Source organism: Catharus ustulatus, chromosome 1 (assembly GCF_009819885.2).
Source record: "Catharus ustulatus isolate bCatUst1 chromosome 1, bCatUst1.pri.v2, whole genome shotgun sequence".
Classification (NCBI taxonomy): domain Eukaryota; kingdom Metazoa; phylum Chordata; class Aves; order Passeriformes; family Turdidae; genus Catharus; species Catharus ustulatus.
The window spans coordinates 107,729,516-107,755,304 of NC_046221.1; the positions used below are offsets into that span (position 1 = coordinate 107,729,516).

At 38.7% G+C, this 25,789-nt stretch overlaps 1 protein-coding gene across 6 annotated transcripts in view; it reads left to right on the top strand.

Moving 5' to 3' along the window:
• Nucleotides 1-25,789, top strand: part of PPP4R1 (protein phosphatase 4 regulatory subunit 1) — a 63,853-nt gene that overhangs the window by 26,901 nt on the left and 11,163 nt on the right. For all 6 annotated transcript variants that reach the window (XM_033054052.1, XM_033054070.1, XM_033054061.1 and 3 more), the window contains 8 exons: nt 7,803-7,945; nt 9,330-9,476; nt 11,087-11,194; nt 11,954-12,019; nt 14,107-14,265; nt 15,398-15,528; nt 16,654-17,174; nt 24,361-24,536. In XM_033054052.1, the coding sequence (XP_032909943.1) occupies nt 7,803-7,945; nt 9,330-9,476; nt 11,087-11,194; nt 11,954-12,019; nt 14,107-14,265; nt 15,398-15,528; nt 16,654-17,174; nt 24,361-24,536 (1,451 nt within the window). The remainder of the gene's footprint in view (nt 1-7,802; nt 7,946-9,329; nt 9,477-11,086; nt 11,195-11,953; nt 12,020-14,106; nt 14,266-15,397; nt 15,529-16,653; nt 17,175-24,360; nt 24,537-25,789) is intronic.

A 25,789-nucleotide genomic window follows, 5' to 3' on the forward strand; every position in this document is an offset into this window, starting at 1 on the left:
TACGTGTACATGGCAGCACAGAATAGCTGTACGATGGAGGAAACCCATCGGTGGCATTTGGGGAATAATCTCCTGCCCCCAAGGCCCTTACTTGCCAAAAAAAGGTTATTCTCTGAATCCGAGTTGTTTGGAAGATTTTAATGTTTGTCTTCATTGGTTGTTGCTGTTAAATCTCTGACTCTGCTGTGGAATTTGGGTATTCTTCAGTCCTAAATTGGACTTCCCTGCTGTCTTTGGTACCGAGTTTCTTAAAGTACTGACTACTAAGAAAGATACCTTGTACTGGTTTTGAATCTGCTGTTCAACCAATTTATAATTTCTCTGTTTTTTAGGGATGTTAAATATGATTTCCCATTTAGATGTTTTTGTGGTGTCTTTGAATCTATACAAGCCAAGAAGCACTTGGCAAATCTTAAATTATTCCCCATAAGCCCTTGTTAGGTTAAACATGCTTATCTTTGTTTTAAGACAGCTGGGTCTTCTTCATTCTCAAATACAGACTACCCACAGGCTTGTGAACAAGGGCCTCATGTCTGAGTTTTTCACTTAAGTAAATTAGTATAATTCAAACTCTTTTTTTTTTTTTTTTTTTGTACCAGCATGTGAGTGGCTTAGATGATACAAAATTTCATCATTGTGTGCTGAAGTGTGATTAACTGGCTTTGGAAGTTAGCCTCAGCCACAATTACTGCATTATTGGCATTTTGCTTAGTGTGCAAGAGGCTCCAGAAGCTTTAAATCTTACTTTCTGAAATTTCTTTAAAAGTGAGAGTCTGTAACTTCATTTCTAAAATACATGTGTAATTTAGCTTACTATGAAATAGATACACATAGATTTTTTTTTAAAGAAATGATGGGGGAAAAATAAAATGACATCCTGAAGGGCTGATGCTTATTTGTCTGAATATAGCAAACTGAGATGTTTTTCTTCTGAATGAAAAGTAATCTCTTTACTGCAAAGAATCAGTTGTAAATGCAGTTTCCAAAACAACCTGATTTTGAAAACAATTATTAGGCTAATTGGTCATTAAGTTTTGAAGCTCTATAATCAGGCTTAATGTGGATGGCCTCACAACCCTAATTACTTAACAGTGTGCTTAAATGGTTTTATTAATGTAGCTTCAATTACTGCTGTTGATATTTTGAGACATGCCAACATTACCTGTCAAACAGCACATACTGCAGCATTTCATTTAACAAAAATCTTCCTACGTAAGCAATATTAATGGGAATGCTAATATTTGCCTTTCTCAGTTGCCAGTATCTCCAGCTGTATTCTCTTCCCTTACCTATCTTCATGTTTCAGGATTTTCCATACCTAATCACTCATCTTGTGCTACGCTAAGAATTTTTTTCCTGTGCTTGATGTGAACTTCTTTTGTTTCTCCATGCATCTGATGAGTGACTAATGGTGACTTTACCCTCCGTCATTAGTCTGTGTTTCAGTTATTGCTCTGCCAGTCAGTAATGAAATCCATTTCTGGTTAGTAGGAGAAAAGAACCTGACTACTGAAGCAGCACATGCGTCAGACACATCAGCCTTTCTGCTGGACTCCTAAGCTAAAAGGGATAGTCTCTGATTACAGTCTGTTTCCACTTGTCTAGCTTTTCTTTTATCTTCCAAAGAGGTAGGAAAGTCAGAGGCAAAGCTGAAATGGGAAATGGTAGAAATCAAAAGGGAACATATGTACATTTGTAGAAGGAAAAAAAGAAGGAAACGGGAAGTTATCTTTGGGAAAAGAGGAGGATAGCTAAAGCTGTGCCAGGGAGGTTTAGGTTGGACATTAGGAAAAGGTCTTCACTCAGAGAGTGGCTGGGCACTGGAACAGGCTCCCATGAAAGTAGTCACAGCACCAAGCCTGACAGAGTTCAAGAAGCATTTGGGCAAGGCTCTCAGGGACATGGTGTGACTCTGGGGTAGTCCTCTGCAGGGCTAGGAGTTGGACTTTGATGATCCTTCTGGGTCCCTTTCAACTCAGAATATTCTGTGATTCTGTGAATTATTCTTTTATAGAATGGAAGTATTAATAAAAAACCATGCAGTTACACCTTTCCCTGTTGCTCACAACCCCTAATAAGAGCAAAGGGCAATATTATTAATATTCAGATGTACTTAAAACATTCATAAAAATTGTCAGTTAAAGCAGCTTTAACATCAGTAGTTGTTCTTCATATACAGTTTTACGACACAAAAACCTTTCAATCCTCAAAACTATAGTGGAAATTCACTGCTACTTGTACTTCATAATGGTCATAGTGGGATAATGAAAGCATTGCAGACTTTTTTCTAAATACTGTACACTGCTGCAGAATAAAGCATTGTGAAATAAATCTAGTTGTGGGGTGGCTCTAGAATAATGACTCTATTTATAAATAACTGCTCTGAAGCAATTAGTTGTTATTGTACTCTGCAGTTCTAAAATAATCCCCTTTTAATTTCCAGTATGCAGCTGATGGTGCTTTATTTCCTCATAGCTGAAGTGGAATAGAAAGTGAACTGAAGCCTCAGCAGGGTTGAAGTCAACATTACACATTTATATATCCAAGCTGAGTGCATGTGCTAGTAGCCAAGTGAGCATCCTGGCACTTTACATGAGACATGGTATCAGATTTTAGGGGAAATGTGGGTTTTTTCCATAGATGAAGAAGTTAATTGCTTCCATGATCTTGGAGTCAGTTTAGGATGTTGTTTTGAATGGTCATTTGTGAAATATCTAAAAGTGAGGGTTTGTTTATGCAAAAAAAGTTTGCCTAGGTTCTGGAGATGCTGATTTGAACCTATTGATGGTTTTGTGTGGTCTGGAAATGAAGAGAGGTAGAACTGTGCCATTTTATTCTGGAAACTTCTTTTCAAAATTATTTAATGAACAGAAGAAATGGAAGCTATTTTCACTGCCTTCTATCATTCTCTTAATTTTGCTTTGTTCCTAAAACTCAGTTCAGTGTAATTCTGTATCTAGATAACATACAAGATATGACAGAATGAAACAAAACGCTACTGAGTAAGAAATCTAGTCTTTTATATTAATATTTATTTTCAACGTTTTTGTTTTAACAAATTGCAGGGCTTCTTTTTAGTAGATTGCTACTTTAAGGAATAGATAGACTTATACTTTCAAGAGATAGTTTGAGAAGATCAGCATTTAAAAATACTTCCTTTGCCAAATGGAAAAATACTGTTCCAGGCAAATGTGATGTAGAACCTAGCTGTACACAGAGATTTTTCCAGACTGCCTAAAATAGAAACTTGACATGAAGCAAAATTCTCCTCATGGATTTTGTTTATACTGTGTGAAAGCCTGCTCCCTGACTATACTGTACAGTGCAAAAAAGTCAGAGTGCAGACATATTCCCCAGCTGAACAAGCTTATGCTTCATGAAGCAACATGTAACTGCTGTGTACTATTCACTGTGTTGATAACTGCTGGTTTTGGCAGAGGTAGAGTTATTTTTCTTCATAGTAACTAATATTGGGCCATGTTTTGTATTTGTGTGCTGGAAACAGTGTTTAAACTGCCTTAATTTTATGAGCAGGGAACAAAATAACGCAAGGCAGTACTCAAGTCTTCATTGCAAATGTGGGAGAAATTTATATACCACTTCCCATGGGCAGGCAGCTGTTCAACTATCCCCAGGAGAACAGGGTTCCATCACACCTGACAGTGACTTGGGACAAGAAATACCGCCATTCCGAACTTTTCCCCATTGCTCCTTCTTCCCTCAGCTCCATGTGATCTGCATGACACCATGGTCTGGGGTGTCCCTGTGGTCAGCTGGCATCAGCTGTCCTGGCTGTGTCCCCTCTTTGTGCATCACCTGCCTATTGCAGAAGAGGCCCTGGCTCTGTGTAAGTGCTGCTCAGCAATAACTAAAACATCCCTGAGTTATCAACACTGTTTCCTGCAAAAGTCAAAAACATGGCCCCAAACAACTACCCTGAAAATTAATTCTGTCCCAGCCAAAACCAACACAATGACCAAGCTGTGCATTTGGTTTTAAACAGCAGGGGAGTTTAAACTGAAATGGCAGACACTGTTATGTATTGAAGCCTCCTGGAATCCCTGCTTGGAGCTGCCACCAAGCTAAAGACAAAGCTGAGGAATAGATGAAGGCAATGAGAAAACTCTCTGACTTCAGTGGATTTTTTGGGCGTTGTTACTTGGGTCTTAAAGGAAACATAATGCAAAAAAAAGCTCTACTGTAACTGCATCAGACTGCGAGATTAGGCTCTATTCAGTGCACACTGGAACATATGCTTCAGCCTTTGGAAGAACTGAGCTCTTATCTAAATTGGTAAGCTTAAGGTTCAGGTTCTTGCATAGCTGCAGTAATTCCCCAGAACAGCACAAATGCCTTTTGATGGCGAATTAGGGTGTTGTGTTACACAGCCAGCTCCCTACACAGCGCTCCTTGTTTGCTGCTTTGAATTGACCTTACAAAGATCCCTGAGCTGTGTACTTAAAAGTTAGGGAACGTAAGAACTAAGGTGACTTTACAGTTCTAATTCATTCCTGGGCATGAATGTTTCAAATCTTTAATTGCATCATCTCATCTACCTGTGTTCTTCACAAAGCCAGGGCTGACTTGGTAGCTCAGGAAGGAAGGGGCTCACTTTACAAGCTGCAGGTCTTTAGTATTGTCAGGCGGCTGACATAAGTGCTGCATAATAGATGAACCCTGTTCTGAAGGACCTGCACTTCTATTGGAGTGCTTCATAAAGAAATGTATTAATCCAGTTTCACAGCAAACCTTGTCAATTTGGGGAAAGGGAGTGTTGCCATTGCTGAACCAGTGGGTGGGCAAACTGTAGAGGTGCCAAAGAGTTATGGAAACAGTCTCCCCATTTTGAGTGCCTGGTGTCCAAAGTATGTGCAGAGCTCTTGATATGCTTAATACCGAGTTCTTGTTGGCTTTGATTGCAGAGGTATTTCTTCAGCATTAAGACAGAGTTTGGATTGCAATCAAATGAGTAGTGTGCAGTTTCTTTGTGAAGAGCCTGCGTTGAACATTTTATACAACTTCACACTAGGCAAAGGAATAAATTGGCTTTCTCAGCATTTTGCTTCTTTCCCTCAGTTCTAGGACCTTCTTTTACCATTGCTTACTTCCATCACCAGACAGTTCTGCTACTTGAGGGAATTGTGTGATTGCACTGAGAGGTCAATATTAAGTGCCAGTTCTTGCTGTTTAATGATGCTGCTGTGGCGAGGCAAAAGCTGCATCAGCTAGATCAGTTCTTTGATAGGGTTTATTGTCTGGCTGCATGAACAGTAGCATTGGCATAAATGGAAGCTGTGGGTTTTGTGTCTGGGAGGGTGGGAACTGCCTGAAGCAAATTTAGAAGCCATTTATTTAAGAGGCTGCCAAATAGGCAGCCTCAGTCAGATTGATTTTGCTTATACTTTATCCCCTTTAACCTCTGCCCTCCCCCTCCCTGCCCCCAGTCATCTTCTGTCTGCCACAAGAAACAAGGCATGGGTCCTAAGATGGGAGAACAAGATCCTAGGGATAGGTGTTGTTACAGAAGTCTCTTGTACCACTAGATTGTGTCCAGGGCATGTCTTGAAATAACAGCCTTATGGGAAAGGTGGGCGTGAGGTCCTCCTGGCTTTGGGCACTGGTTTCCATTTCTTGTCCATCAAGTTCCCATCCTCCTTGCCCTTCCCTGGTGGTTCCTCATCTTGCTCTGTTTGCCATCTACACCCTTTCCAAACAAATTGCTCTTGGAGAGAGGCTGTGTACAGCCTGTTCTGCAGAGATAAGGTCTTTCTTTATCTCAAAATGTACTCAGCAAGGAAGGACTCTTCCATTTGTCATTGCTCTGCTTTCAGTGGATACTGGGCAGTTGCAAATGGAGGATGTTTGCCGGGCTTCTGTAACTCAACCACCTTTGGGCAGGTTGTCACTCAGGTGGAAAAAAGCACATTGGTATGATATGGAGACTCAACTTTCAGAATTAATAATCTCATTAACTATTAGTTTGTCCCAGTTACAGGTGCATATTTTGGTCAGCAGTTACATTTAGTGCTATAAATGTAGTGTTTGAACATGGAGTTCAGCATTTTGCTGAGGTGTGCTTTTATGTTAGATCTGCTAAAACTTGCACATGGTTTGTGTAGCGTTCTTTGGGATCTGACTTCAATACGAACCTCAGGATGCCTGTATTGCTTATGGAGTTCAACCTGCACATGTTTCAGAACATCTGAAGTTTAAATAAGAACACTTTTCTCTTGTGTGCTCCTGATAACATTTGGGAAGAGATACAGAGAGATTGGAAGACGTTTTTTACTTTATTATCATGGACAGCAAACCTGTACAATATTGATTTATCTGAGACTTCATTTCGTGTTTTGCAACTTGGTCAGCAGCTCATAAACTTTCCAGAAGATCCCTGAGAGTGTTCAAGGCCAGGCTGGATGGGGCTTTGAGCAACCCTTACCCCCAGGGATTGGAACCAGATGATCTATAAGGCCCCCTCCAGCTCTGATTTTGGTCTGTTTTTTCTGTAGGAAAAGTAATTTAAGTCTTTAGTGAAAGAATTGGAGCCCATAGGCATTTAATTACTTTGTGTGCAGTGATCTTTTTTGTTCTCATTGTCCTCAGTGAAGAAAAGACTGCACACAGCAGGGGACTTGCTTTGTCTTTCTTATGTTTTATTCAGGCCCGAGTTTACGCTTGTAAGCCAGTGTTCAAGAAAGCCAAGTGCTGCACACATTTGCCATGTTAAATATAAATACATGCTGTATGCTTCTGTTTAACAAAAGGTTGTATTTTCAATGAATCATGTTAATTACAAATACTCCAAGGAAGATGGTTCAGGTTATACCATTAAGTTTTACCTGAACAACTTTTAGGTAAAAATTCAGTAAGGCATATGTATCTGTCCTGTGATATACATATCTTACTATTTAAAATATTGTAAATCAAATTAGTATAATTTGAGAGGAATTGATGGGTTTTGTTATGCCTTTTTGTAGGTAATCAGTAGCCCAGTGGTAACTGCATATGTCAGCAAATCCTGAAAGGGTAGAAGTACTTAGTTCTGATTTTTTTATTCCCTTGGAGAAATTAGGCACAATATAAGGTCCTGCTTCTTAAACTGAATCTGTTTTTCTAATAGTTGAAATTTAATCCACACCTGTATTGGTTTTTTTGTTTCTTCTCTCATCCCCCAGATGTATGTGCACGTTCTGTGGGGATTAGGGTTCATCCAGCCAGTGCTCCATTTCTTGAATTTAAAAATTGAATTAGGTACTTTTAAAATACTCACCAACTTTGGTGAGAAACACATCTCAGAGGTTTAACAGAAGCAGCTGGAAAGATGCAGGACCTTTTCCGTCTGACAATGACATCAGTAGCCTTAAAATGCAAAGAACAGCATCTGTGGTTATGGCTGGTTGTCCTGCTTAGTGGGGTTTTTCCAATTTCAGTGGTCCAGATTCCCCCTCAGTTCCTTTCTTCTTACACTGATGCCAGTTCTGGGCTGACTTTCTGCATAGGAGAAGTAGGTGATGCTTATAAGGGAATTTGGACAGTTCTGATACTCATTATATTTGGTGGCTGGCTGTCTTACACCTCCTCTTGTTTTATTACTAAGAGTATGAGATGAGACACAGTATGTAATTTTACCTGGTTTTGTAGAAAGATGGTCAAAATGAAGCTTGACAATCATGCTGACATGAACACTTTAGAACATACTTTGTATGTAGAGTACTGTAAGAAACTTTTACTCTGGCAGGACCTGAGAGCATGCTTGTAAACATATATTGTGCCTTTTTTTGGTTTTGTTTTGACCCTTACAGAGCCAACAGTGCGGGCAGAACTGATGGAACAGGTGCCTCACATTGCTATGTTCTGTCAAGAAAACAGACCTTCGATCCCTTATGCTTTTTCCAAATACCTGCTACCTATTGTGGTGCGATACCTCGCAGACCAGAACAACCAGGTAAGTTTCTTGTAGTAGTAGTTCACTAGCTGGTGAAATGCTGTTGTGATGCCAAATTATTTAAATTTAACATTGTACAGGAGGGTTATATTTTGGGATATAAGGGTTTGGAATGATCATGAAATACATAGTGCTATGAATTTATTTTAAAAAAATAGTAAAGAAAAACTTTTAAAGACAATGTGATGACAGTTTTTTACATCTAATGTGATCTGTACTGATTTGGGGCCTATTATGGTGTTATATTCATATGGACAAAATCAGTCATTTGGACAGGCTTACATAATTTAAATTCTGAAAAAAGGAACGGTAGTAATGAGAATTGAACCTTTTGTATAATTTGATTTTTTAGCACCATGATGTACCTTCATTACTAGTTATTTGTACATCAGTCCAATGAAAGTTTTGGATTGAACTTCTGTAGTTTATTTCTCTGCTTGCATAAGTTAGCTTGTCCTAAGCTTTCTTGAGGCTTCTCCAGTCATTTCAGACTGAGTAATGCTAGTTGATACATTATTTTTGACATTTTAGGCTTCTTGAATTTGTCACTTTTTTCCTTGCCCTTTTCAAAATTTCCATTGTTAAAAGTAACTACCCAAACCTATTTTTCTTAGTAGTTGTTTTACTAATTCACATATAATGCAACAACCCTGCTTCTGTTTGATATTCTCCTGCTAGAAGATTCAGTGATTCTTTTCATTGTTTTAACCTCTGTTGAATAGTTCATTGGGCTGCATATCTCTGAAACAAAGAGCTCAAAGGTGTTTCCAAAATTGCTGCATTGCAGTATATGTAGTCTCTTACTGTATGCAATGTTTTCTCTTCTGATGAAATTACTCCTTTTAGAGGCAGGGGTTAGCCAGCTATGAAGTCAATAATGATATCTTATTTTTGTACAATATTTTTAAAAAGTGGAACTAAGCAAAATTGCATCTCAGAATTTAAAAGCACTGGAAATAAACTCAATTTTTCCTTGCCAGCCTATTTCTTGTTAATCTCAGAAAAAGAGGATTTGTTTAGTAAAATTAATCTTCCTCAGGAATTTGTTGCTCTCCATTAATTGTGCTGCTTTTTCTTCACACATTTGCACAAGATTTGCCATGACTGCTCTTTTTGATGTTAAAATAAATTGTGTGTGAACCTGAGAAACACCCGCACATTGTCAACCAAGGCAGGTGTCCACCTCCATACTTCCCAAAACACAGGACAGTAAACATGAAGTGCTTGCAAAAGCCCTTGTGGAGCCCTTGTCTTCTCACTGTGTGCAGTTAGTGCTGCTGTGTGTTGGTATATGGGTACAGCTTCCAAAATGCAGGACACATGTATTTCACCAAATAATACTCTCTTTGAGTTGCTTGGTTAAATTTTTGTCTTTTTATGGCAGGTAAGAAAAACAAGCCAGGCAGCATTGTTAGTGCTGTTGGAGCAGGAACTAATTGAGAGATACGATGTGGAGACCAAAGTGTGCCCTGTGCTGATAGATCTGACAGCTCCAGACAGCAATGATGATGTGAAGACAGAAGCTGTGGCTGTAAGTAACAGCAATATCAAATCACACAGCCAAAAGTTTGCCTGAATGCTTGATAGTGCAGTGGTGGTGGTGTGTTTCTAAGTAGCACAGCCATTACTAAAAAGAAAACTTTATATATTCCCTCTCCGTAACAAATCTGTCTTCCCTCTCCATAACAAATCTGTAACAACTTCTGTGCTGTGTCAGGGCTGCACACTCTGGTCAAGTTAAGATTTAAATTCAATAGCTTATATATACTGTAAAAAAACCTCCAGCTGGACAAGACAGTGCAGGGGATTCATTTTATTGACTCCTAAAGCATCTGCTGTGTTGGCTTTTTAGGTTTTTGAAGGTTTGTCTGCTTATTTTATGGAGGCTTAAATTGCCTGTGTGGAAAATTTCCATCAGTTCAAAAGCTTTAATGCCTCAGTTCTGTTGCTTCTTGCTGTTTGTCTGTTCTCTTTATTGATTTGGTTGTGTTTTATTGGAGTAAGTAATAAGCGTCTGAGTTGATTAACTCATGGTTGGTTGGTTGGTTGGTGGGGTGTTTTTTTGCATTAGACACAACCTTCATAATTAAAATGTATGTGTTGAATTAAAATAGTAAGCAGATTAGTTAATTTATAATGGAGAAATGGCAGATGTATGCCCTTTTGTTTCCTTTGTGCTTTTTTCCAATTTATATTGATGCTTTCTACTGGGTGAATTTTTTTCTTTTATTTTTTGCTTGAGAGAGACCTCATTTAACATTTTACTTTCCTACAGTGGCTGGACTGATAAACAGTAAAAAGGCTTCAGCACTATTGCATTTGGCACCAAATTTCTAGTGCTTCTTGATGAAGCTTACAACACATAAGGGAATAAAGTATAAGCAGATGAGTTTTATCTGTCTTTATGGTTTTGAAGGTATTGAAACTTGACAGAAATTTCTGTACCTCATCAACCCCCTAGAGATTAGAAAAGCCTTAATTTGTTATTATAGGGGAATGTGTAAATAGTTCTTCTGACATGATTGGGAAAGGTAAACATAAAATTCTTTTTGCTTTTTGAAGCCAATTTTTTTTTAAGTTTCAGTACAAATTAGAATTAAAGAGCAGTTAGAGGGAAGAGCTCTTTTTTTGGTGCGATTCATTTCTTTAGGAATTTTATGTTTGGGAGTTGCATATATGCAGTGTAATGTAACTAATTTTAAACCATACAGAACTCAGAAGTCTCTTAAGCATATTAATTGTCAGTAATTTTCTGTTAATTGTACATATATGCATTTCATATTGAAAGAGTAAAAGAATCATGTACTTTTTTTTTTAGAAGTCTGTTGGGTAACATAGGAGAATAATTTCTAAGAGTCCAGTTATCTTTGTTATAGCTGGGAATTTGATTCAGTTAGTTGGAAGATCAATGTCATCTTCTACACCTGTGTCATGTCATGACAATGAAATGAGAAACACAGTTCTTTGCAAAAGTGGCCAAAACTTTTCGATTCAGATGGGGTTTTGTTTTCAGTATTTTTCACAATTTTCAGTAAAATTATGTTCATCAGAATGAAGAGTAGATGTAAAAAGCCTGTGCTTAGCTGACACGGAGTGGTGTGTTGTGCAAGCATCTCTGATTAGTGTCTGTCTTGTCATTAGATTATGTGCAAAATGGCCTCCATGGTTGGAAAGGACATCACGGAAAGACTTGTGCTTCCCAGGTTCTGCGAGATGTGCTGTGACTGCAGGATGTTCCATGTCCGTAAGGTATAAATTATGAGCATCTGGTCTAGATTATCTGTGAAAAACGTGTCATGTGCTTGGAACTTGCATGTGACTAAGAAACCTTCCTGGTAGATCTCATTTGTGACTTGTACAAGTGAAAGCTGTGGGGGTTTTTGTAGTTTGCATTTCCACAGATTTTAATATTTGACACTGTGATTTTTTTCCCTAATTACTACCCTTATTCTAGAAACAAAGAATGAATCTGCTTGTCCTTATGCTATAGATAGCTGCAGTGTGACTGGGCATATCTCCTTAAGATTATGTTGGTAGCCAGGAAAACATGAACCAACTGTGGCTGGTGCAGCATCAGCCACCTGAGCTCATATCTCTGTGCACATGTGGAATTAAAGATGCTCATCTCCATTAAAGATGAAGTAAGCCAGTATTCCATCATGATGTTTAGGTGTGGAGGCTGTGCTTTGGTCTCATACTACCATTGAATAGCTTATTTCCCATGATAGCTGCGTATGTTCTTTAATTTGACAGCACTTCAAATGCATTTTATCCTCTTCTCTTTTCATTTAAGTTCTGGGATTCTTCTATGATTAACAAAGACTGACTAATTTTGAATAAAAAGAAAACTATTTGTTTTTAAAAACCGTGGAAATGGATAGAATGGGAAAGTAGCACCAAAACACATTTTTCTGATTTTAAAAGTTGATTGGTTTCTTTTCCCCCCTTGTATTTTGCTGTATTAAAATCTGTGGTCTTAGTCTTTATTTCTTGCATTCTGTCTGCAAGGTGTGTGCAGCCAATTTTGGAGATATCTGCAGTGTGGTTGGACAGCAAGCTACTGAAGAAATGCTGGTAAGCCATTTCTTAAAGGGTGTTTTTTCTTAATACAATTCAGCCAGACAAGCTACAGAAGAAGGACAGTTCATGAGAGATTGCAGATACAGAGGGAATGTGGCAGGGGGGGATAAAGTGCTGGGAGTGATGAGGCTTATGTATTGATTTAATCTTTTCAAGTCAGTTTTCTTGCCTCAAACAGCCTCCTGGAAAGGAGGGAAAGAGAAAGAAATGTAAAGGAAATAAGTGAATCATTGAAATAACAAATGAATTAAAGGGAAGAGAGACAAATTTAAAATGGAAAAGCAGGGAACTGGATGGAGTGGTGAGAAGAGGATCCTTAACTGTGCCCACATTCCCGTGATGGGTCTGGGCAGCTAGTGGATGTTGATTTGGAAACACAACAGTGCTAGAGAGCAGAAGTCTGGCAGTCTCTGGGGTCCCTTTTCAAGCTTTCTCCTCTTGCGAATGTGGACAGTGAGCTTGTTGAGGGCTGATGAATCAATGCCCTGAATTAGTGAGGGACTTACATGGATAGAGTATAAATGCAGGCATGACTTCAGCCAGAGGCTCTTCAGCTTTTTACAGTTGTGGTGTTGGGACAGGTAGACCTATTGTGGTTCTCATGCCATTTCTTAACTCTTAAAGCTTGTTTTTCTCTAGCTATTGAGTGATTCAAGTCATTTGGTAGTGAAGTTTAGTTGTGTGAATTTGCATCCCATATGCTTCCTGGTTTAGGATGTAAATTGATTCCCTCGTACAATTGCCTTTTTAGTGATTAGCATAATGAATTTGGATTAAAACTTTGTAGAGGGTGCAATTAGAACTACTATGAAATAAAAAAATTATGATTATTTAATTTGAAAGCAATAGCATGTGGCAGGCCAGCTGGGGTTCTCTTTCTGTAACAGAAAATGCCATTTTCTACTCTTCTTGGATTATTGTTAAGAAAAAGGAGGGATATAAAAAGTTCGATGATAAAACTTTATTTTCTAATCTAAAAGCTTTTTTTAATTAGAGGCAAAATCCAGAAAACTTGGCTGCAGAGAGTAGGAACAGCTGAACGTCAATAACTGAACAAAGCCATAGCAACAGCCATTGGATTACTCGTATTTTGTCACTGTGCCTGTTGCAAACCAAGGCAACCGTGCATGTCTGTGCCTCACCTGCACGCTGTCCCACCCTTCCCATTTCTGTTTTCAAAAAGTCCAAGCACCTGAGCACCTTCAAAATGCTTTTTTAGTTTTATTAGTAAAACCACTGCTCTGTTCAAACATGTTTTCTCTTGATCAGGGTCAGTCTTTCTCTCCCCTGTTCTTCTTTGCAGTTCATATCCTTCATTGTAGGATAGAGGGTGGCAGAGGTTGATAAATTTATCAATGAGAAATGCATGTAGAAAAGGAAGTGTTTTCTTTCTGAAGTTGCTCTTCCTTTGCATTTCACTAAGAATCTTACTAAAAAATATGAAGTGGTCTTTGATAGGTAAAATGTTACTCATAGAATCAAAAAACGTTTAAGTTTGGAAGGGACCTTAAAGACCATCTAATTCCAACCACCCCTGTCATGGGCAGGGATGACTTCCATTGGATCAGGTTATTCAAGGCCTTATCCACCTGCCTTGAACACTTCCAGCCCTGGGACATCCAGTGTCTGCCTGGTCAATGTGTTCCAGTGCCTCACCCTCGCAGTAAAGAATTGCTTCCAAGTAGTACCACCAGTATTATTTTTCTTGTCCCAGCTTTAAACGAATGGTGTAGATATGAGGTCTTGTCTTATGATAGGTTTGTTGGTCTTGGGTGTATTTTTGAAGTTGGGCTTTTTGGGGGCGTTTTTTGGGGGTGTAAATCAGGTTTAAGAGTTAGTACTTTCTTGCTATTCTTCAGGCAGGTGAGTTTTCCTCATCTATATCCTTAAGTAATCTGAAAGCAGCAGATTAGAAGCATGGTGCTACTGAATGTGTGTTCTTTGTCTTGCAAATGTTAAACTGTGCATCTGAATATGAAGGTGGACAACCAGGTGAAGAAAATGAATGTGAAAAGAGAACTTGTTTTGAAACAAGTGCTGCCTATTAAGACTTGCAAACTCACTCCCTATATTCCTAACAGCTGCCGAGGTTTTTCCAGCTCTGCTCTGATAACGTGTGGGGAGTTAGGAAAGCCTGTGCTGAGTGCTTCATGGCAGTTTCTTGTGCAACATCACAGGAAGTCCGGAGAACAAAATTGTCAACCCTTTTTATTAATTTGATTAGTGATCCTTCACGATGGGTAAGAATTGCTTTTTATTTTTTGAATAGCTGTCATATTTGAAGGATTTTGCTGCAGTACTCTGTGTAGAACTTCTTATGGGTTTGGATAATCTCACCTGTTCCTCAAGCAGAATTGTTCTTAACTGGTTAGTTCATTGATGGCTGTAGAGTCCCTCACATTTTCACTGCAGCATGTAAGAAAAACTCTGTCAGTGGAGTAGCTTTTTTCAGCTACAGAATTGCCTGTGAATTAACATTGCTGAGAATCATTAACCATTAATCATTAATCATCTACCACCATGACATTTTTTGGGGTAGGGGTGGTGGAGTTTGTGGTTGGTTTGGAGGTTGATTAGTTTTGGATTTTGTGTGTGTTTTGGATGTTGGTGGCGGGGAGTTTTTTATTAATACAATTTTTACTGTCTCTTAAGTGATGGGTTTTTGTTTTTAGAGGGGGTTGGATGGGATTTTTTGTTGTTGTTTGGGGGATGGTAGATTGTTTTTTTGTTTGGTTGGGGTTTTTTTATTATTTGCCATCTTAAAGATTTACTCTAAATCTTAAGTTTGTTACTGAGTAGACTACTTCCAAGAGCCAAGGATCATTGCACAGAAGCATGAGCTCGTGGATCTTGGAAAGTCATGCAAGTTGTAGTCCAAATAATAAAAAATGATATAGTGAATTCTTGAGAAGAAGAGAATAAATAGGAGGAGAAAGGAAGTGCAAATGCACAACATAGCCAAACAGGAAAGGGAAAGAAATGCTTATCAGTCAAATTTCTGAAAGTGAAATGTCTGTTTACTGTACATTATTTTTTTTCCGTTCAAGTTGTTAATATTCTGAGCTGAGCTCTCAAATTTACCTGCTTCTATTATCTAAACAGATTCTTCCTCCTTTGGTTGTGGGGAATAAGCCTATCAGTTGGTGATTTTACTGGTTTCACCCTACTTTTTCTTTTTTCTTAAGATTTTTTTTTTAAACTTGGCAGTCTGTATAGATCTGGCTGATTCTTTCCAGATAAGAGCCTCTGGTCTTGATTTCCTTAGTAGGTTTATGACCCTTTCAATTCCTAGTAGCAGGAATTTTATGTTTTATAGGACAGCAAGATTTATATATAAAATTTTGCTTTTTCACCTTGGACTCTTTCCGCTAGGTTCGCCAAGCAGCTTTTCAGTCTCTGGGGCCTTTTATATCAACTTTTGCTAATCCATCCAGCAGTAGCCAGTACTTTAAAGAGGAAGATGGTAAAAACCCAGAAGATGGTGATTCTGCACAGGAAAACAGGTACATTAGCTAATCTACAAGTTATTTTTGCCTCCTTGTCCTTCTTCTGCATGAACTGCACCTTAGAAAAATAACTTTCCTGGATAAATTGAATATTTGGTAAATGAAAAGATTTGGATCTTCTCATCTTCTTAGACCAGAATTAGGATATTCTATGGTGAGATGACTTCCTTGACAGACAAGGGAGAGCAGTGTATACTGTGTACCTGGGTTTCAGAAAGGCTTTTGGCATCATCTGTAAGATCCTTATGGAGAAGCTGCTGGAGTTTGGGTCAGATGAGGAGATAGGTGGGCTGAGCACTGCCTGCCTGACTGGGCCCACGGGCACTGGTCAGCAATGGGCAAGTGAAGGTCACTAACCATGTGCAAAAGGGGTCAGTATTGGGTCCAGACCTGTTTGACATCATCTTTAGTAATCTGAATGGTGGAGCAGGGTGTAGCCTCAGCAGGTCTGCTGGTGACACAGAACTGGGAGGGAGGAGTGGCTGCTTCACCTGCAGGGTCATGCTGCCATCCAGAGGGAGACTTTGGCATGCTGGAGAGAGTGCAGTGAAGGGCCACACAATGACAGACTGTAGCATCTCTACTGTCAAGAGAGTCTAAGAGAGCTGGAACTTCTGACTGGAGAAGAGAGGGCTCACTGAGGGTGTCTTAAAATGTTCATAAATTCCTGAGAGGAGAGTGAAAAGAGGAAGAAGCTGGACTCTTTTCAGTGGTGCCCAGTGGCAGGACCAGAGTCAATGGCCACAACCCCAAACACAGGAGGTCCCCTCTGAACATCAAAACCTATATTTTTTTTTTTACTGTGAGGAAGACTAAGCAGTGGCAAAGGTTGTCCATGAAGGCTGTGGAATATCTATCCTCTGAAATGCTCAAAACCTGTCTGCACACAAGTCCTGAGCAACTGGTTCTGGTTGTCCCTACTTGAGCAAGGAGATTGGCCCATGTGGCTTCTAGAGGTCCCTTCCAACCTTGACCCATCTGTGATTCTATGGTTTCTGTTTTGTTATGGTGTAAGTAAATTTGCTTTGACAAATAACAAGTTGACAGCATGTGTGTGAATTTTCAACAGCATAATGAATCTATTTTGGTTTTTTAATGTCCATTTTCTTTGCCACTCAACAGTGAACAAGTCAGGACCACAGAAGATGTCACAACATATGAAGAGCACAACAGGACAGAGGATCTGTCTTCACATAGTGATGATAGTGATGATTTTGCAGCAAAACTTGAAAATGTCATGGAAGATCAAATTACAGTGTCAAATAACTCCAACAGGGAAAGTGATTTCCAGACTGAATCATCCTTCCATTGCACTTTGCCTTCACAATCTTGTGGGGAAATGGCAGATGAGAACAAGCAAAGTTCTCATTGCTGTACAACAGATCTGCAGGAAGCTGGGCTGAATTCACAGGAAACCTCTCTTTCAGAGCAGGAATTATACAACTCTTTCCATTTCTGGAGGACTCCACTTCCTGAAATAGATATTGACTTTGAGCTTCAGCAGACTTCTGATATAAAACTTGATAGAGAAATTCAGGAACTCACTATGCCAGTGTCTCCAAGCATTCCTATGGCAACAAGGAAAGAATTAGAAGAAATGATAGAAAATTTGGAACCCCATATAGATGATCCAGATGTTAAAGGTATGGTAAAGATACTGAAGCATTTTTAGTATTTGGAGATGTGCATGTGTTGCTTCAGCAGTTTGGGCTTTAACCTCTTAGTTGTGTTAAAAGTCAGAAGTACTGTTTTCTCCTGGTCCTCAGAAAGATTGAGAAAAATTGATAGTGAACTAAAAGGGAATTTGCATTTATGTAAAGATGTTTAAGAGGAGTGAAATTCCTTTTATAAACTGAATGCATGTTCAGGTAGCAGTATTAAGTTCTGACTGGCTGTTTTGACATTACAATCAAATAGATGGTTCAAAGGCATAAGCTGTTGATAAGCAAATTTATTTCTAATTAGCATTCATGCAAAATAAGACAGATTAAAAGGGTGGGTTTTTTTTAATTATCAGTGTGAATAATGGTTTTCTTTATACTCATTATCTGTTTGATTTTGGATGAAATCATCTCCTTTTTTCTGCAAGGGCTTTGTTTTTGCAGTCACATGTTGACAGCTGTAATGCAACAAGTTTATTGGATCAGACTGATAATTGATCCAAGCTGAGTTCTTGAAGTGAACACACATTCTCCATTTAAAAAGCTCTTGAAGAATGGAGAAGGGTTTCATAAGTGTGATGAGGTGGTGGAGCAGCATTTCAGAGACACCTCTGGAGCTAAAATACTTGGCTCTTCTACACATACTTACTGGAAGTAGGTTTTTCTTCATATTCATATGCTGAATAAATTCTAAGGCTCAAGTGTCACAGTCAGAAAGTCTGGAGTTACCACTAAGGAAGAAACCATGTTATTTTGGAGATGAAGAATCTCTAGGGGAAAAGCATACCAGAAAAAATAGGAGGAAAAGAAGGAGCAAGCTGGGGAAAAAATGTTTTAGAATAAACTGATACTGCTTTCAACTTATTTTTATTGTTAGTAGGTTGATATGCTAATAACTTTTCTTAAATCCATTTTGTACTTTTATTTAATCACTTGTGAAGTCAGCAGATAAAACTTTGCTTTAGGAGTGCTTTTGGGCACTAAGGAAAGAGGTAAGAAAAAAATTTCACCCTTGTTAATGACTTCAGTCTTCATATAACCCATCTCTGAAGCCAACTGCAGAAGCTTGCACTGCTGTTAAGGTTTATTTTGTAAAACTGTTCTGTCTGTAGTTAGAGAACATGCCTTAACACATCAATTACAGTGGATCATGTAAGCATGTAGTTGTACATCCAGAATTGTCCTGTGCTAAGAATTTGTTTATCATGTGTGTTCGTGTCTTGTTTCAGAACAGGTTTCTGGCATTTTGTTTGTAGTTTTCTTGACGGTGTCAGGAGGTTTTCTGTGGAGTTGTTGACCAACATTTGTGCATTTCAGTAGAAGAAAACTGTTATTAGGTTGTCAGTACTGTGAGTTTCCCCACTCTGACTTGGTCAAGGCTGTGCAGTGAAGCCCCATGAAAGACTCCTCTTAAATCTTCTACTCTTCTTCCTCTTGCCTGTACTCTTGTTATTTGGTCTAAATACTTGAGAAGCTGGAATTTAACAACACACCTGTTTCGATTTAGTAACGTTGCAATTTTAATTTTGCACAAAGTGCAAGTAGTATTAATTTTGCATGCTTATCTCAAACACTGGCACACATAGAAGTGATAGATATCCAGACTTTAGTCTCTGTGTAGCTGACTTAATGCCTATGTTTTGAATCTTACACTTCCTAAATTGTGACAAAAGGTAGGCTTGCTCTGGGGGTAACCCAGAAGATCAGAACCCTGACTGTCTTTTTGCTCATAGCGATATAATCTGAAACTGTTGTAACAAACTGATGGTATAAATATTCAGTCAAAAGCTTATCTTAATTTGTTTTCGTAGAAATTTTATGAAACTATCTAATTTCACAGATAATTTTGTCTCTGGTATACATGGCTTACAAATGTATGCCAAACAGCCTTGGTCCCAAATGGTCCGTAGGGTCTTTCCCTGCCTGCACTTCCCCTCTCTGCAAAGCTGGCCATTGTGTTTTTGATCTTGTAGTGTGAGTAGGCTTTGCTTTGACAGCAATGACTGAGCAAGCTAGGAGGTTTTTTTCCTCTCTTTATTTCTTTTTAAATCCCTGTGATCTTTTTCTTGCACTTATTTTCTTCATTGGCTTGCTGTCACCTAAGTCCTGGACTCCTGCTTCCATGCTGTGCTCCTGTCTTTATTGCTGCATTCCCAGCCAAGGGATGGGAGTGGAAGATGCTGTGTTCTCTGTGGTGGGTAAGTGGAGGCCTGCCATACTGGAGAGCTTCCATGGGACACATCTTCTGGCTTCTATAGCAAATTGGCCAAGCATCCTGAAGGCATGACAAGATGAAATGTGGTTTGGGAATGAGACTGCGGTGTATGATGTTTTGCATGTGTCAGCAAGATTAAGTTGTTCAGATGACCTTGTCTGTGGCTGTACCTCACCTCTCCATGCTTGACTGCAAATTCAGCAGCCTTCTCTTGACATGGGTTTTTCATCGTTTGTTGGTTTTGGGTTTTTTTTTTTAAACGTTGTATAAATTTATGAGGAAGAGAAGCAAATGAATTCCTGTTGTGTGGAACCATAATGGCATAGGGTTTTTGAAGTTTCTTAAGATCATACTAAATTTTTATTTGACTCTGCAGAATATGTAGTGTTGGTAATAGGGTGTTCTTCACTGTTCAGTCAGAGGAGGGTTGATGATTTGTATTTTGCTAGTTGGTTTCAGCCAGTCCCTGACAGCTGAGGCAGATGTAGAGATTTGGTGTTGAAGTTCAACCAACAATGATTCTTTCTGAGTCAGAAAAATATGGTTTTGTTGGGGTTTTCTTAGTGGGTTTGTTGTTGTTGTTCCTTCCTTCCATCCCACCCTCTGCTTTGTACCCCTGTCCCCTCCCCTCCACATGTATTTCTCCTATTTCCTTTTTTATTTTCATTTCTCTTTCTTACTGGGTTTGGCATTCCTCTACTTCACATGTCTCACTTCACCCTTCTGTGTTGTGTGAGTTGCTTCTCCCCTCACCTGCTTGCATCATTATAGCAGAAGTATTGAGAAATAATAACTCAATTTTTATCTGAGGAGTACCTGAGTGTACCATGCCAATGGGAAGAGTCAAAGGAAAATCATCACCAGATCGTGCAACCCAGAGTATGGCATGTTCAGTGCATATCCCCATCTTCCAGATGTCTTGGATGCCAAACACTAAGGAGTTAGTTTACATACACACTGGTCATGGTTAAGCAGTTTTGGATTGGTGTTTTGTGTTGGTTTTTCGGGTTTTTTCAGGGTGGTGGTGGTATTGATTTGTTGGGGGTTTTCTGCAGTGTACCTCAGTAGAGCAGTTTCTGTTTCAAGCCTTAGATGCCTTCAAGGCATTGAGACTGATGAGATCTCCAGCAAAAAGTAATCAGTAACCATCATAGAATATTTTTTCCCTAATCTCATTCTCAAAAAAAGATGAACTGCTTCACCTGAATCTCACTCCTTACCTTGGGGCTTTCCTTGCAGAACTAACTTATTGCCAATAAGCAGTAAATCTGAGTGAGTTATAGGTAGTTGAGCAGTCAGCAAGCAAGATAAAGACAACCTGTCTTCTCGCAGGGAAACTGCTGGCTAACAGAGCTACATGGGCTGTGCAAAGTTAAGCACTGGTATTGTAATCCCTGTTTAAAGGACCTTTCCAGTCCACTGGCCAGACATCTGGAAGGTCTCAGACTGGGAGATGGGAACCTGCATGTTCCTGTGAAGTATGCCAGCTTTTTAAAAATTATCACAGGGTCTTTTTTCAGGTCATATTTTTCCAGTTCCTTGAGGCTGCTGCTGTCTTCACTTCCTTCAGAGATTGCTTTTCTTTCCTCAGATATTTTTATTTCTTTATTTTTCTTTCCACAGACACTTTCTTCAACTGGCTTTATCTTACATTCTGGATAGAAAGGGCTGAATCATGTAATGTCAGCTTTCCTTAATGCTGTTTGGGGGAGCAGAGGAAGCCTGACTTGCAGGCTGCTAAGGCTAACTGTGGCTTAAGCCAGTTAAAAGCTGCTTTGCCAAAATCAGACCTAACAGGGACCACCAGTCCAAATGTGGGGTCTATTGATCCCATTCCCTTAAAAGAGCTATATTTATAAGTTAGATTACTGGCACTCCCTGCAATAAAAGTCTAAAATATGCTGTTAATGGAACAGGTGAAGAGTAAGTGGAGAAGAATCTCTGTTCTTGTGTTTCAGCTACTGCATCTCTACACTCATTATTGCAGCCCCTAGCTTTTCCCTCTGAGTAAGAAGTGAGGGTGAGGAAGGCAGCTCCTTTAGAAAAAAGAAAGAAAGGAAAAAATAAAAAAACAAACACGAAACATCAGTGTTTTCTAGTGAAACATCAGGAGAAACAGAAAACGATAATAAGGTTTATTGAAAGGACAGAGACTCCTCAAAACCAGGAAATTCAGTAAGACCAGATAAAATGTGGTTTAGAATTTACAAATTGTACCAGTTATTTTAGGATGCAGGTACAGTAGCCAAGACTAAATACTTTCTTGTTTAAAAATACATCTCACCTGAAGCAAAAGTTGAAGAAAGAGTTAATTAATGGTCTAAGATCCAGTGAACATTGACTTTATCTGAGCAATGCAGTTACCTGAGTTCTGTACTATGTGCAAAACTGACCTTTACACTCCAATTTTTACTGATGGTAGTTGTGAAAGCTGGTTAGCCAGCAGATTCCCTTATTGCAGCATTTCTCTGTCACTCATTAAATGGGAGCCTTATCCTTTGCTTGAATTTCAAATGATTTTCTGAAAACCATGACCTGTCTCATGGCAGTAGGAAATCTCTTCATGAGAGATGAGGAGCAGCAGCAATGCTTGGCTTTTCCAAAGAAGAGGACCTTAAGATGTTTTATGGACTTTAGGTCATCCACCTTTCAGTGAATGGCAGCACTGAAGTCACAAATAAGCCCTGAGAGAAGAAAGAAGGCACTTGCCAGTCAGTGAAATCCTTGGGAGTTTATCTTCTCCCATCCTTCATCCCCAAATCTTGAGATTGTAGAATTGGCAAGAAGCTGAGGAAATGCACAATTTTTCATGTTTCTTCTTGGGCAGGCAGAGGAAATCAGGATAGGTGTTGTCTCCATCCTGTTAAGCCCCTAAGCAAGAATGGTCTAGGTGTGCAGGCTGACAGTGGGGCATGGGTGGGCAATATGTCTTGGAAAATTCCCAATTACTGCTGTAGATACTTTTGTTACTAGAAATAATCTTTTTTGCTCTGTGTGGATTTTTCAGGAAATACATAAACAGTGTTGAAACAGTACGTGTTTATCTAGTCAGGGTAAGCTTTCTTGACTTTTAAGTGAAGGTGAGAGGAATGCACGTTTTTCATGAAGTCGCTCATGAAAGAGGTCTTCAAGAAAAATGTCTCCTTAATGTGCAGCAGAATAAAATTAATTTTCTTGTTTGATTTCTCAAAATGAAAAGAGTTTGGAAATAAGCCAGACATTTCTTGCCTTAGCATAGCCACCTATTTTGCCTGGTTTTGAGGGTGATTGATTTATTTAAATTTATTTAAATTTATTAACCTTGATCTTTTTTATTCTCAAATAGTCTTAAAGGTCTTAAAATACTTAAGTTTATTGTCAGTGAAGTAAAATTTAAGAGTAAGGTTGTAGCAGTCTCTTACTAATCTTAGAAATTGTAAAATTCCTTATTTTTATATATTTATATGTAAAGTATAATATGTATTGTATATATTTAAACTGTGTTTCACATGTTTTATAGTGGAAGTATTAGTATAATGTTGATTATACTTGTAAGTTTTTAACTGTATTTTTCCTGTTTCTTGTTGAGAACTGCAGTAATACAGCAAGAATATCTTTGGGTTATTTTATCAGAAATTGGACACAGAGAGTTAGAATTGCATATTGTAAAGAATTGTCTTTATTCCTGTTCATCAGACTCTACTGACAAACCAGTGAAACCACAGTGTGTTTTCCAGGTTTTGCTAGATTTTGCTAAGGCTTCTGATCTAAGATTTTGCTGAGTTAATGATTTCTGTTTCTTGTAACAGTTGCATTTCATATCTGTTTCTTCTATCTACAAATGAGTCCAACTTTCTTTGTTTAGTTCTTGTTAACAACCATATTCAAAAAGCCAGAGGGAGAAATTCAGAATTCTGTAGTTTAGTATGGCAATATGGGATTAAAAACAAGCATATGGTTTGTCATGTAATTTTACAGTGAACATTTAAGAAACCTTGGAAAAGACAAAATCTGTGAGGAACAGACCTTTGGATGGCTGGGTAAATTTAATAAGTGAGGAGATTATTCCTCCTTGCCTTCTTGGAAAGAGCTGGAGGAGGAGAGTTGCAGGGTAGATTAATCTGCATTGAATTCTGTGTCACTTGCAGCTGAGATTGCCTCTGATACCTGATCTCACGTCGGGCTATATCCAAGAAGCTTACTCAACAAAGCTTTTTCTAATTGGCAGTAAACAGAGGGATGGAAAGCAGAGCAACCTCAGAACTGCTGGATCTTTTCAAAAGAGTGGATAGCAGAGTATGAAGTGCTAATGCCTTTTTTAGATGAGTGAGAGAACATCAGACAGTGTAACCTTGTTATTTGTTTGGAGGATCCAAGGAGGCTGAAGTATCGGGTCTGGCATCTTTCTATATAGATCTTGCTTTGGAGTTGCTTTTTAAATTTAATGAACATACACAGGGGGAGAAACAACCTCTCAGAACTGAAATCCTTTGTGCATTACTAAACCTGTTCACAATCATTACTTGAATTACTTTGTCCCTCTTTTCTCTTAGCCCACCTCCCACAAATGACCCAGTCTGTAAGTTAATATTCATGGGCTGTTCTGCTGCAAAAAAAAAATCTATTTGCACCGTTAATATTTACTAAAATTGTTAAAGAACCGATCCTGCCATAATAGCACTCTCCTTATTCCTCTTGGGTTATGGGGTTTGTTTATTTCAGCTTTAGGGAGAAATTTCACTGAACTGTGGTTTGGTTGAGTACCCTAGGAAAAGATGGGGGTATTAATCCAGCACTTAATTGGTCCCTAGTTTGGGATTTACCAACAGCTAATGATCTTGAGTTGGTACCTCTCCTGTGGTCTTTCCTGCCGTCTTTCAGTTAATTAGCAACTGTCTGAAAGTTGATACGTGGACTTGCTGAAAGTTTTATTGCAGTTTAGCCTCTCATGTATTTCTCTTTCATGTACTGCAGCACAAGTGGAGGTGTTGTCTGCTGCACTCAGAGCATCCAGCTTGGATCCTCAAGAAGAGACAATGGCCAGTGTTGGCAAGGGAACAGATTCACAGACTGAGCTAACCATCAATGACCAGCAAAGTTTTAAGCCTATACTGGGTGATATTGTGCCTTTAATTGGTGACACTGTTGAGGTAAGAAGAGAGTTTTATGCTTTTAATTTTTTTCCCATTAGGCTTTCCAGGGCTCCAGTAACAGTAATTTGCATTCATGTGAGGATTGCAGCCAAATGCTTTCTACTTTTGGCTGGTGTGGTGTTCCCTTTTGTTGGATGGTATTGAAGTTCTAGCTACTAAAATAAAATGAGTTGTGTTGGGTGCCTTTGTTTTTGCCATTTCTCTTTGTCCATGTAAATTCTTGAAACTGTTTCTGTTAAAATCTCTGTTGTGACTGTTACATTTGAACATGTTTTAATGCTACCACATTTTATTAATGCTTAAAACAGGCCCTGCTGATAATGGGTGAATCTTCTCCAATGCCCCTCCCTGAATCTGGAGAAGGAGATACTTTGTTCCCTTTGCTCCCTGTTGAATTGATTTACTAAGGTTTACTGGTCTGCATCAGAGAAGTTCAGGACCTGCAGTTGAGGTGTTGTGTGGACTGCTGAAAGTTATTCTAGAAATCAGTAACATCTTAAAGTTTGCTTCTTCAGCCCCAACCCCCCTCCCCATTCCCTGCCTGACTGTAGTTCTGGGATGTGATAATCTTTTCTGTTCTTTGCTGTGTCAGGTCAGACCCACTACATTCACTGCATGTAATGCCACAAGTTCAGGTGGTATTAAAAGCTGTTGCTGTTGCAAAAAGCAGTGGTTCCAAAATAGGCTCCATAAAACCAGAGCAAGTGATTTGTTGAATCACACTACTGAAATTGTGTTTTCCGGATGAAATTTTGACAAACATCTTTGAAATGTTTAGAAGTTAATATCAGTTCAGTGCAAACATTTTCATCCTTCTTCAATTAGAGCAGTGTTTCTTGATGACATTTAATTAACTTTTTCTCTAAGCTGTTGGACTACCATCTAGACTAAAAACATATGAGGAGTTCAGGAATGTGACATTTACTTGGATACTTGATTCTACACAATCCTAATTTAACTCCACAAATGTGGTTTGTTTCAAAAACAACAGCCAGCCCCAAATTTCTTTGTCAGGCCCAATATGCTTTTTTTATTATAAGATCTCTTCTTTCTAATGCTAACCTAAAATGACAGTGTACATTTATCTTCCATTCTTAAGAATTTTGGGAGGTGGTGAGGGTGATGTTTGTTCAGAGTGACCATAAAATGTCCTGCATTTTATCTTTCTGTATACAAAGTATAGTGCTGACAGAAAATTTAAGAACCAGTCACATAGCTGGTTTATGTTGATTTTACATCTTTCAGTTTTA